Source organism: Delphinus delphis, chromosome 7 (genome assembly GCF_949987515.2).
Source record: "Delphinus delphis chromosome 7, mDelDel1.2, whole genome shotgun sequence".
Taxonomy (NCBI): domain Eukaryota; kingdom Metazoa; phylum Chordata; class Mammalia; order Artiodactyla; family Delphinidae; genus Delphinus; species Delphinus delphis.
In genome coordinates this window covers 35,509,998-35,522,949 of record NC_082689.1, presented here as the reverse complement: position 1 = coordinate 35,522,949, position 12,952 = coordinate 35,509,998, and the positions used below count along the sequence as shown (strand labels likewise).

The following is a 12,952-nucleotide window of genomic DNA, read 5'->3' as shown; positions in this document are numbered from 1 at the left end:
CTCATGGCTCAATTTGCCCTTTCTCCTTAGACTAACCTCCTATCAATAAGATGTTATCTTGGGATGTGAATATCAAGTTATCAATTAGATCATGTTCTTTAAGATTTTTTGTTTTTAATCATAGAACATAAAACAGAAAGGGACCTTCGTGCTCATTATCCTAGTCTAATTCTTTCAGATGATAAAAATCAAGTTCTAAAAAGGTGAAACGATTGGCTCAAGGATGCATAGCTAGCAAGTGCTGAGGTGCATTGTCCTGTAACCCACTCTATAAGCAGTCTTGGTCCTCCAGAGTCACTAGAAGTTGAGATGGTTAAGTACAATCTAGGCAAGCTTTTTTTAAAAAAAAATTATTTAAAAAAAATTTTTTTGAAGTATGTTGATGTACATATAATTATATATATATTATATATATATATAATACAGGTATACAATGTAGTGATTCACAATTTTTAAAGGTTACACTCCATTTATAGTTATTATAAAATATTGACTATATTCCCTGCGTTATACGATATATCCTGTAGCTTATTTTATACCAATCTAGGCAAGCTTTTATTCATCATGTGAGCCAGAGGAATAGGTGGTCCTTAAACAGCTTTATTAGCTACACAAACCCTACTTTCCATTGATATGCACATATGACATGATACCTTCCCTATTACTGCTTTCAAACCACTAACCATGTACTGTCTGTTTTCCTGTATCTTGCTAGCATATTTTGGCCTTTTCTATGAAAAAGAGGGCTATTTCCTAGAAGCCTGTTTAGGTTAGGCAATCTTATATCACCAAAGCCTTATCAGGGCAGCCTCCTAATGGTTCATTATTACCTTATAGGATAATTTGCTCAGGTGTGATCTTCTTTGGCCACACAAACTAGAGTCTCATGTTTGGGTTTCAACATGATGGTTATGGTCTTTGTTTCTTCTTACCAAATTTCACCCATCTTCTGCATGCAAAGGCTTACTAAAACATACAGTGTTTCTGAACCCTGAGATCCTCTAAAGTGTTTGCAAGGGATCCTTGAATCCATTTGGAAGTGTGCTTTTCCTCAAAATTCAACTCCATTATTGCTAGGGCTGCCACAACAAAATACCTCAATCTGGGTTGCTTAAACCACAGAACTTTATTTTCTCACATTCTGGAGGTTAGAAGTCCAAGTACAGGGTGTTGGCACCTTGTTGGTTGGTTTCTTCTGAGGCCTCTTTCCTTTCCTTGTAGATGATTGCCTTCTTGCTGTGTCCTCACATGTTGTTTTTTTTTCCCCCTATGTACATGTGTGCCCTAGTATCTCTGTGTGTATCCAGATTTCCTCTTGTAAGGACACCAGTCAGATTGGATTAGGGCCCACCCTCATTTGACTTCATCACCTCTTTAAAGGTCCTGTCTCCAAATACAGTTACCTTCTGAGGTACTGGGAGTTAGGGCTTCAACATATGAATTTGGGGGAACACAATTCAGCCCATGTGGGAAGGCTATATGAGAAAAGAAAAGTCAACCAACTTTGGAGGAGTTATGCCTAACACCGATATCTAGTGTTTGACATTGTCTATTGCCTTTATCATAAAATAGTCGTTGTTACACTTAGACATTCAAGTATGAGCATTGTACATTGTATGGTATTTCACATGATATTTTGAAATAATAATCACCACCTTCCCCCCACTGTTTTTTTAAGGCTTTTGCTCATGTGTCCAAGTTGCTGTCACAGAGTAAGTTTGATCTATTGGAAGAACTTGTGGCCAAAGAGGTAAAGTATACTTTTATTTTTCCTTTAAAAATAAATGTATTATTCTCTTGCAGTAGAATGATATACGTTGTCCTTATTTATGTTTTAAAGTAGTATGCATGCTTACTTAACTTCTTGTCTTATATGTAAAGTGGGATAGTAGTAGTATTGTTGGGAAATCACGTGAGATAGTATATGTAATGTAGAGCACTTAGAATGGTATATGGTTCAACCAAAGACTATATATGTGTTTGCTTTCTTCATGGTATTTTATTGTGTATATGCAATATAATTAATTTAGCTAGTTTCCCATTGATCAATGTATAGCATTTTCAATTCCTCTGCTATTCCAATGTTGTCAATATCCTTACATATCCATTACCATTGACAAAAAAAAAAGTCTCCTTATTTTTCTCCTAAAAGACTAGCTTTTAATATTTAGATTTTCATTATTCTTATGGTTGTTTGACTTCTGTATTTGGTTTGTATTAGAAATCTATGACTATTCCCACTGCCACCCTTAAGTAAAATAAATCACCCTTAAATAAAAAAATAAAAAATAAAATAAAATAGTATGCATGCCATCAGCCAAAGTAGAGTCCCTGTATCTTGCCTTTGGGGTACTTGGGGTCATATAAAAGTATAGAATGACTTGCTACTTAAGGCCTAAGTAAGTTAATATGATGTCTTTCAGTTCTTATATAGAATTCTGTATAAGAACTGAATTCTATATAAGAACAGTTCTATTACGAATTATCTAATTGAATAATCAGATCCCTTTCAGCCTTGCTTTTTCTTTTTAATTAATTAATTTAATTTATTTATTTTTGGCTGCATTGGGTCTTTGTTGCTGCGCACGGGCTCTCTCTAGTTGCGGCGAGCAGAGGCTTCTCTTCGTTGTGGTGTGCGGGCTTCTCATTACCGTGGCTTCTCTTGTTGTGGAGCGTGGGCTCTAGGTGCACGGGCTTCGGTAGTTGTGGCACGCAGGCTCAGTAATTGTGGCTCTCTGGCTCTAGAGCGCAGGCTCAATAGTTGTGGCACATGGGCTTAGTTGCTCCGTAGTATGTGAGATCTTCCCGGACCAGGGCTCGAACCCGTGTCCCCTGCACTGGCAGGCAGATTCTTAGGCACTGCGCCACCAGGGAAGCCCCTCAGCCTTGCTTTTGAAAATGAATAAATATGGCAGTAAATTTTAAAATATTTTTACAAAATTCATTCCATGAAGAATTCACTCCACTTTTTGAAAAGCTTTTGAAAATTCAACAAGTGAACTATGGTTTGCTTTTTCCATACTTAGACACTACGTGTATTGAAAGAAAAGGTTACTTCACTACCTGACAACCATAAAAATGCCCTTGCTGCTGACATAGATGAAATTGTATATACATCAACAGGAGACATCTCCATTTACTACGATGAGAAAGGTAATGCTGGAGCATAGTCAACTTTAAATGACCCACGATTGTCCAGATAAGCTAAGTTAGTGAATAATCATGGAATAGTGACATTTTGTTGGTACAAGTGGATATTTATAGAACTGCAGAGAAAATAATATATTCATTCTTTAAAGCCCTAGTTCTGGAAGACTTGGGACATGGTAATAGTTTCTTATGCCTTTCTATCTAGAACTTGCCCCTAATGTTATTTAATTCACAGAAGAGAGCATTGTAACTTAAGTTAAAGAAAATTGTCTAAGACAAGCTGCTCCCATACCTTAACATGAAAATATTTGTGTTTCAGATTTCCTAACTGAAAGGAAAACAATTGAATATTTTAGGTGTCTAGCTGTATGTTAAGTAGGAGTAAAGAGTAAAAGAAAAAGTAAATAATATTAGCTAAAGACTGTTTTGAAAGTAACATTAACTCAGAAGTCCCAAATTGGATTTATTTGGAGACGATGAAAATAGTTGAAAGGAACTTTAGCCTTTATCTTGTTCATCTCCTTGTCCTATTTTCCCTGAAAACTTACTGACTTACTCCCTCTACAAATATTTGCAGTGTATTATGTGCTAGGCACACAGGAAATCTACTCTTTGCTTACACACTTGCTAAGGCAGTTCTGACTGAGGACTGTTAATAGTGAAAAAATTTTCACACACATATTAATTTGAAACATTTGTAAAGGTACTTTTAATGATAAATATTTTCTTCTTCCTAATATTTCAAATTGCATCTTAGCACCATGGTTACTACTTGATTTTTGCACAGGTCGTTGTCATAATCACTGGGCATAGTAAAGTGAATTAGGGGTAGAATAGAAGGCTTCTTTCTGGCAGTTGGGGTTAAGTTAATGACATAGCAGCAAAAAAGTGTTCCCCCCCCCTCATTTTTGGTTTGACAATAGATATCTGTTATCATAATTTTAGAAAATGCCACAAATTGAAAGTAATCCATGTAGTGCACTTGGTAAAAAGTACCTGCTCAGTAAATAGTAGCTCTTACTACTGTGATCCAGAGAGGAAGGTGTCATAAACCCCAGGAGAATTTTCTAAAAATAAAAACGTGTCAATACAGGTATCTTAAGTTAGACTAGAATGAGCCCCAAATTTGGTCTGTAACAGCTGTATAATTACTGCCAGTTGCTGATTTCATTAAGGATATAAGAATGATAGATTATTGTGATTTGTATTTGTATGTGTGTATGTTTTTTCTCTAAGGAAGGAAGTTTGTTAACATCCTGATGTGCTTTTGGTATCTAACCAGTGCCAACATCCCCAGTGAAACTATAAGTGGAGCCAGTGTGTTCCAGGTTAAGTTGGGGGATCAGAACGTGGAAACTAAACAACTTCTTAGTGCGAGCTATGAGTAAGTCTAATCACATTTCGTTGTTTCCTTTCTCTAGAAAATAGAAGGTAGTATGAAAGTATGAAAACTAAAGGGAGATTTAGGGAGAAAAAGATTGAAATTTGACAAGTTATTTATGAAGAGAGAAAGTCAGAAAGACACACTGGCCATGAAACAGGAGTGTTCAGAAATTAGGAAGAGGTAATATTGCTGAATTTAATTAAACTGTATTTCAGCTGTCTATTGCTACGTTACAAACCACTCCAAAACTCAGTGGCATCAAACAGCCATTCATTTTGCCTGCTATTCTACTGCTCAGGAATTTTGGAAAGGCTCCGCTGTGGAGTTTTCTCTGCTCCCTCTGGCATCAAGTGGGGTGGCCGGAGCTAGGGGTTCATTTCCACAATGGCTTCTTCACTCATGTGGGCAGCACCATGGTGCTCCTTGGCTTCTCCACATGACGTCTCATTCTCCAAGGCCTCTCTTTGCGCCTTGGGCTTGTGGTAGTGTTAAGCTAGTCACATGTTTACATGGTGGTTGGCTTCCAAGAGGCAGAAGCCAGAAGATGCTAGACCAGTAAAGGGCTATGCCCAGTATTGGAACAACATCATTTCCACCATGGTTTGCTGGTCCAAGCAGTCACAGGATCTGCACGGTGAAAGGGCATGGAGAGACTCCACCTCTTCATGGGGCAGCAGCAAGTTCACGTTGCAGAAGAGCATGTGGGATGCAAGATGTAGTTATGACCATCTTGGGAAAATAAGATCTGCCATAATTGGCACATGGACCATCCACTCACTAGACATTTATTGACCATCTCCTATTTACCAAGTACTCTGGTAGGGGTTCAGATACAGAATTGAAGGGTTCCTGCCCTTAAGGAGGTACTGTCTAAGAGGAGGTTAACAAACTATTTAAAAGAGACACTCTAGTGTATTATTGTACTAATAAAATTTGGAACAGTGAAAAAGTCAAGCGAGTCAGTGGAGACATAGTTTAATATCTATTTAAAAGAGAATACTGTTATGTCATATTTTAATATCTCTTTAAAAGAGAATACTGTTATGTCACCAGAGTTATACAAATTTGCTTTAAAATAATGAACAAATCCCAAAAACGACCTAGGAAAGAAAATATGCTGGTTTGCTAAGGTAAAGGGAATTATATCTTCTTTTTCTTCACTTTTCTTGAAGGAGATGTACTTTTTTTCTTTTCTTTTTCTGTTTTGAATTTTGCTTTATTTGTAATTACCCAAAATATTCTGTATATTTAAATACTTAATTTAAATCTGCTGAATTGTCTCTTTTTTAAGATGTCATTTAGAACACTATAATCAACACTAACCTTTGGTTCTTCTGATATTCCCTACTAAGATCACGGGCAGCTCATAAACACTGCTATTTTCAAGATTGGTCTTAATGCAAGCTATGAGTAAGTCTAAGCACATAAACCAGCTTCCATGAAAGTGCTGTTTTTATCACCATATTCCAATTTATTTCTCCTCGTATTAGGCGTATATTATGGCTAGTACTTAACAATAGAATAACACTGAAGTTCCTCTCAAGGACTGGCAGATGTTGGAGAGTATGTAGATCAGTCCATTAAAAATACTCATTTTAGTTGAGAATGCAGTTCTGATTTTGTGGGGATATATTTTGTGATCAAATTAGTAGATTAAACTTTTGATTTTTATTTACCATTAACTGTTAGCTTTTTGCTAACAACTGCCTCTAATATATACTTGCAAATTATGTAGTTATCCAGGAAGTATTTGGACTGATATAAGATTCACATTATTTATAATTTTTTCCCTAGATTTCAGAGGGAGTTTACACAAGGAGTAAAGCCTGACTGGACCATTTCACGGATTGAACACCCAAAGTTATTAGAATAATCAATCTTGGAAAAATCAGCTTATTGGACTTTTAGCAATTACTGAGAAGAACTAAGGAAGAAAAATTTTTCAGATCAGTTGATCTTCACTTAATCAAGTCTGTGGATTACTTTTGTATTATTTTGAAATACTCCTTGTAGTAAATTGGCATGATACAATAAAGCATTTTCCACAGATTGTCATCACTTTCTGTAGAAGGAAGTCAAAGTAAAAAAATTACAGCAGCCCATCATTGGCATCATATTCAGTATCATTTCTAATGTTACATGTATATGTATATATACACAAACTCATTTTATAGACAGTAAAGAAGATATTGAAAAAATTACACATTTTAAAATTAATAGTCTTTAAATATTTTATTTGTGGTTAATACACTTATACCAATAATTCAAGTATGTGTAAGATTTCTTTTTCAAAATCACTGCTGCTATTTGATTACCTCTTTGGTCACTAGCTGGATGAGAAAGAACAGATGGAATTATAGCAGATGGGTCACTACAGTACTAAAAATCAGTGAGGCTTACTAAAGCACAAAGAGAAAAAAGAAATAGAACAGTAACTTACTCCCCTATGAAGTAATATGAAGTCTTCTAACATACTTGTATTTGGACTCCTAGAAGTTGGGATAGGGGAGACAAAAACAATGTAAGAAATAATGTCTGAAAGTTTTCCTAATTGATGAAAACTATAAACCCACAGATCCAAGAAATTCAACAAGCAGGGAAGCACATAAAGAACCTCACAAGCTTCCCTGGTGGCGCAGTGGTTGAGAGTCCGCCTACCGATGCAGGGGATACGGGTTCGTGCCCCAGTCCGGGAAGATCCCACATGCTGCAGAGTGGCTGGGCCCGTGAGCCATGGCCGCTGAGCCAGCGCATCCAGAGCCTGTGCTCCGCAACGGGAGAGGCCACGACAGTGAGAGGCCCAAGTACTGCAAAAAAAAAAAAAAGAAAACCTCACTAAGGTACATCATAATCAAATTGTTGAAAACTAGAGAAAATTAGAAAAGCAGCTAGAGGAAAAAAAAAGACACATTCCATACAGAGAATGACTATATTTCTTTTCTCAAACTATGCAGGTTAGAGGCCTTGGCATGACATCTTTAAAGTACCGTAGGAAATAAACCCGTTGACCTAGAATTCTATATTCAGCAAAAATATCCTTCAGAAAAGGTGAGAAAAGACTTTTTCAGACAAGGAAAAGATGAGAGAATTTGTTGACAGAAGACCTGTTTTATAAGAAATGTTAGGGGCGAGTGGACAGAACAGAGTAAAAGGACCCATGCATATTGGACAACTGATTTTTGACAAAGGTGCCATAGTTATTCAATGAGAAAAAAGAAGTCTTTTTAACAAATGGGTAACTATATATTCAAATAGGAAATAACCTCATCTCTCGCCTCACACCATACACAATTTTAGTGCAAAATTTAGATTGCAAAATGGATCATAGACTTAACAAAATCTAACACTCTAGAAATTCTAGAAGGAAACAGAAATTGCTGTCTTGGAATAGAGAAAGATTTCTTAGGAGACAAAAAGTGTGAATCGTGAAAGAAAAATTTCTAAATTGGAATTTATTAAAATTAATACTTCTGCTCTTTGAAAGACAGCAGCGAGAAAATGAAAAGCCAAGTCAAAGATTGGGAGAAACTATTTGTAATCCATATATCTGACAAAGGACCTGTATCCAGAATATATAAATAATGCTCATAGCTTAATAATGAAAAGTTAAACAGCTTTGTACAGCTATCATGACTCATCAAACTGTGGACTTAAAATGGGTACATTTTGTTATATGTAAATTATCATATATATATATATACTGTTTTTTTAAACAAAGTGAATCAGCTATACATATACACATATCCCCGTATCTCCTCCCTCTTGTGTCTCCCTCCCTCCTACCCTCCCTATCCCATCCCTCTAGGTGGTCACAAAGCACAGAGCTGATCTCCCTGTGCTGTGCGGCTGCTTCCCACTAGCTAGCTATTTTACATTTGATAGTGTATATATGTCCATTCCACTCTCTCACTTCGTCCCAGTTTACCCTTCCCCCTCCTCGTGTCCTCAAGTCCATTCTCTACGTCTGCATCTTTATTCCTGTCCTGCCCCTACATTATTATATATTTTTAATGCAAATTATACCTAAACAAAGTTTGCTAAAATATTTAGCAAGAAAAGTAATTTGTAGGAAAATAAGCTCAAATGATTAAATTTTTTATAAAGTATAAAAGAGCTAATCTATGTTTCATCTAATCTTAGATGAAACAGATAATAGATCAGTAAGGCACATATTGCTAAAATGAAAAAAAATGCAACCAGTTAAACTATCACTTCCCATCTGTTGTAAGATGCATCTCCAGTGATTTTAAAATGGATGGTGAATGTGTGGTTTAGAATCAATGAAATACACTGTGATTTATTGTTTGTGAAAATATACATAAATTGTAAAACTTTTTTAAAATGCAAGAGATTAATATGGCACTAAACTCATTATAGTGACAACTACCTCGGGAGGATGGGAGTGGAATGTGACTGTAATGTTTTGTTTCTTAAAAAAAGTACCTGATACCCAAATAATGCTCTTTGTATATGGTTTCTCAATGAAAGGAGACGGGCATTGGGAGCAATTCCAGGTCTATGCAGAAAACAAGCAAGAGTAGCCTGAGACATATTCTTGGGCTGGGAAGCAAGGACACTATCAAAGCTGACTGCGGTAATGTTGAAAGTTATTTATTACCATTTAACAAACCCAAAACTTAGTAGCTTAAAAATAACAATCACTTATTTTACTCATAAATTTGGGCAGGGTTTGACTTGAAAGTTTGTCTGCTCTATGTGGTGTTGACTGAGGTCACTTGGGGATATTTATGTGAAGGCCAAGCTGATCCAACATGGCTTTACTGGTGCGTCTGGCTCCTTCTTAGAGATGGTTGAAAGGCTGGATGCACTGGGTCACTTTTGGTCTCTAACCGATCTTTAAATTTTCCCCCCAAATTATGTTAGATACAGATGAAGTAAATTGGCATATCTTCTACCCCAGGAAAATTTTCCTATCCGTGTTATTGAATATAGCTGTTTTATCCCTACTGTGATGAGTCGTTTCACCAAAGATTTTGACCATTTAAGGTTGTATGGTAGGGGTCCTAAGGTATTTGTCTTGACCTCACTAGCTTTTATCCTTACAGATCTTACAATCCAATTGCTCCCAGTGAGTTCAATGTTTTTTTTTTTTTGTCTTTTTTATTTTTGCAGCGAGGGGGTAAGGTTCCACATATCAGTGATACCATGCAATATTTGTCTTTTTTGGCTTATTTCACTTAGCATAACGTCCCCCAGGTTCATTCAGGTTGTAGCACATGACAGGATTTCCTTCTTTTTTAAGGCTGAATAATATTCCATTATATAATTTACCACACACACACACACACACACACATGCACAAACACACACAAATATTCCATATCTTTATTCATTCATCTGTCAATATTGAGTTTGTTTCCATACCTTGACTATTGTGAATAATGCTGCAATGAACATGGGAGTTCAGATATCATTTCGAGATAATGATTTCATTTTCATTTTCTTTGGATATATATATGCAGAGTGGATTGTTCCATCATATGTTAGTTCTATTTTTAATTTCTTGGGGAACCTCTATACTGTATTCCATGGTGGCTGTACCAATTTATAGTCCCACCAACAGTGCACAAGTGTTCTCTTTTCTCCACATCCGTACCAGTGTTTGTTAATCTTTTGAGTTTTCGATAATAAACATCCTTACAGGTATTAGGTTTTTATTTTTACTTGCGTTTACCTGATGATTAGTGATGTTGAACACTTTTTCTAGTACCTGTCGGCCATTTGTGTATCTTTTCTGGAAAAATGTCTATTCAGATCCTTTGCCCATTTTTTAATTGGGTTATTTGGGTTTGTTTGTTTTGGTTTGGTTTTGCTGTTGAGTTGTATGAGCTCCTTGTATGTTTTGAATATTAACTCCTATCAGATATGTGGTTTGCAAATATTTTCTCCCATTCCACAGGTTGTATTTTCATTTTGTTGATGGTTTCCTTTACTGTGCAGGAGCTTTTTAGTTTGTGTAGTCCCACTTACTTAATTTTTGCTTTTGTTGCCTTTGCTTTTGTGTCAAATCCAAAAAAATCTTTGCCAAGACCAGTGTCAAGGAGATTACCTCCTATGCTTTCTCTAGGAGTTTATGATAAACAACTATATACTCTTCCCTTAGATTCATCAAACATTAACATTTTGCTATCTCTTTTTCCTTTTCTCTCTTTACACACACACACACACACACACACACACGCACACACGGTTTTTATCTAAACCATTTGAAAGTAAGTTTCAGGCGTCGTATACTTTACTCCTAAATATTTCAACATGCATTCCCCCAAAATAAAGACATTATCTTATGTAAACATAAGAACATTAGCAATAATTCCATATCATCTAATATTTAAAAACAAATTTAAAATTCTACCAATTGTCTTAAAAATATCTTTTTGAACTGAGATTCAAGCAAGGTTCACACATTGTATTTTGTTATTATCTCTTAAGTCTTTTTAAAATTTTTAGGATATCCTCCATCCTTTGTATGACATTTCAATTTTGAGGAGATAGTAGACATACAGCATGTCCCATATCCTGAATGTGTTTGATTATTTTATTATGATGTCATTTCTATAACCTGGAAGTTAGGGCTAAAGCCTTAATTAGATTCAAGAATATCTTGTAAGTGATTTGTGTACTTCATAATATATAACACACATTATATATACATATACATGTATATACATATATGTACATATATACACACACACACATACAATTTGTGGTAGGCTGAATGACGGCTCCCAGAGATGTCTACAACCTTAGCTCTGGACTCTGAATGTTTTATCTTACATGGCGAAATGGCACTTTGTCGATATGATTAAGGATCTCATGATGGGGAGAGTATCCTGGATTATCTGGGTGAACCCAGTGTTATCCCAGTGATCCTTATAAAAAGGAAGCAGAAGGGTCAGAGTCAGAGAGAAGGAGATGTTATAATGGAGCAGAGGTTGCAGTGATATGAGAGTCAAGGAGTGTAGACGGCATCTAGAAACTAGAAAAGGCGGAAACAGATTTTCCCCTAGAGTCTGCAAAAGGGACACAGCTATGCTGACTCATTTTAGACTTCTGACTTCCAGAACTATAAAATGATAAATCTGTATTGTTTTAAGCCACTGAGTTTGTAGTAATTTGTTACGTCAGCAACAGGAAATTAATATACAAGATAATCCTTACATGAATCAGTATTCCATTATAATTAGCAAAATGATTCTCTAATTCTATAATACCTTTTGCTGGCATTCTATAAAACAGAGCCCCTTCCCTTTACAAAACTCACCACAAACTCATGAATTTTAATCATTCAATGTAATATCAATTACAGTAGTTATTCTTCTTGGTGCTTAAATCGCCCCCAGTTTGCCAGTGGGATCCCCTATAATCTGCTATTTCAAGTTAAAGACTGTCACGACCCTGTCTGAATGCTTCTGTGTTTTCTGGCACAACAACAAGTCCCAGGATCTTCTTGTCCACTTCCTGCCTCAGATTTGAAAAATCAGTGCTTTCTCCAAGGAGTCATCATTTCTTTTCAGGGAAATTTCTATAGACTGAATATTTGTGTCCCTCCCAAACTCATATATTGAAATCCTCAGTTGGATGTTATTAGGTGAGGCCTTTGGAAGGAACTAAGTCATGAAGGTGGAGCTCTCATGAGTGGGATTAGTGACCTCATGAAAGAGAGCCCAGAGAGCTTCCTCCTTCTGCATGTGAGGATATAGTGAGAAGGTGGCCCCCTAGGAACCAGAAAGCGGCCCTCGGCAGCCACTGAATCCGCTGGCACCTTGATCTTAGACTTTGCAGTCTCCAGAGCTGTGAGAAATAAATGTTCGTTGTATAAGCCACCCAGGCTATGGTGTTTCTGTTATACCAGCCTGAAGAGCCTGAGGCAGGATCATGTTTAGAAACCAAGATTTGGGCATCTTGAAGCATTTTAACCTTTTATGTCTGCAAGAGAATGTTCATATTTATATGTATTTGATATTTTGGGTCATTTATCTAAATGAACTTTGGGAGAGCTAAATATGGATTGTTTGCCTTTATTTCTGTCAACCTTATTTAAAAGAACCCCTCCCCATCTCTCTCTATGCCCTAACCTGGATTTAATTTGGTTTATAGCACTTGTCACATCCAACATTGTAGTAAATATTACTTTGTTGATTTGTTCCATTGTCTGTCTTTCCAACTAAGGCAGGAACTTTGTCAGTCTTCTCCACTGCTATATCCCCAGGGCCCAGAATAATATATGGTGCATAGTAGAGCTCAGTAAATATTAGTTGAATCAACAAATAAATGAGCGACCCTCACTCCTGTTGCATTTCCTGGCTCACGTGACAGAAATATTTTCCCTCTTGCTTTTGATTTAATGCCCTAGCAAGCTGGATGTAATTTATTTTATCATGTACAGTCCCCCCT

The 12,952-nt window shown here is 36.3% G+C and overlaps 1 protein-coding gene across 5 annotated transcripts in view; it reads left to right on the top strand.

The window, feature by feature from the left end:
• Positions 1 to 12,952, top strand: part of MAIP1 (matrix AAA peptidase interacting protein 1) — a 95,765-nt gene that overhangs the window by 1,710 nt on the left and 81,103 nt on the right. Inside the window, exons 2-6 of one of the 5 annotated variants that reach the window (XR_009520124.1) lie at positions 1,679 to 1,750; positions 3,027 to 3,153; positions 4,387 to 4,534; positions 6,329 to 7,582; positions 9,023 to 9,128. Coding sequence is in view for 1 of the 5 variants with exons in the window: in XM_060016351.1 (XP_059872334.1) it covers positions 1,679 to 1,750; positions 3,027 to 3,153; positions 4,387 to 4,534; positions 6,329 to 6,407 (426 nt within the window). In the remaining 4 variants the exon portion in view is untranslated. Of the gene's footprint in view, positions 1 to 1,678; positions 1,751 to 3,026; positions 3,154 to 4,386; positions 4,535 to 6,328; positions 10,344 to 12,952 lie in introns of those variants that run through there. The other 4 variants (XR_009520123.1, XR_009520122.1, XR_009520125.1 and 1 more) reach the window with 4 other exon arrangements.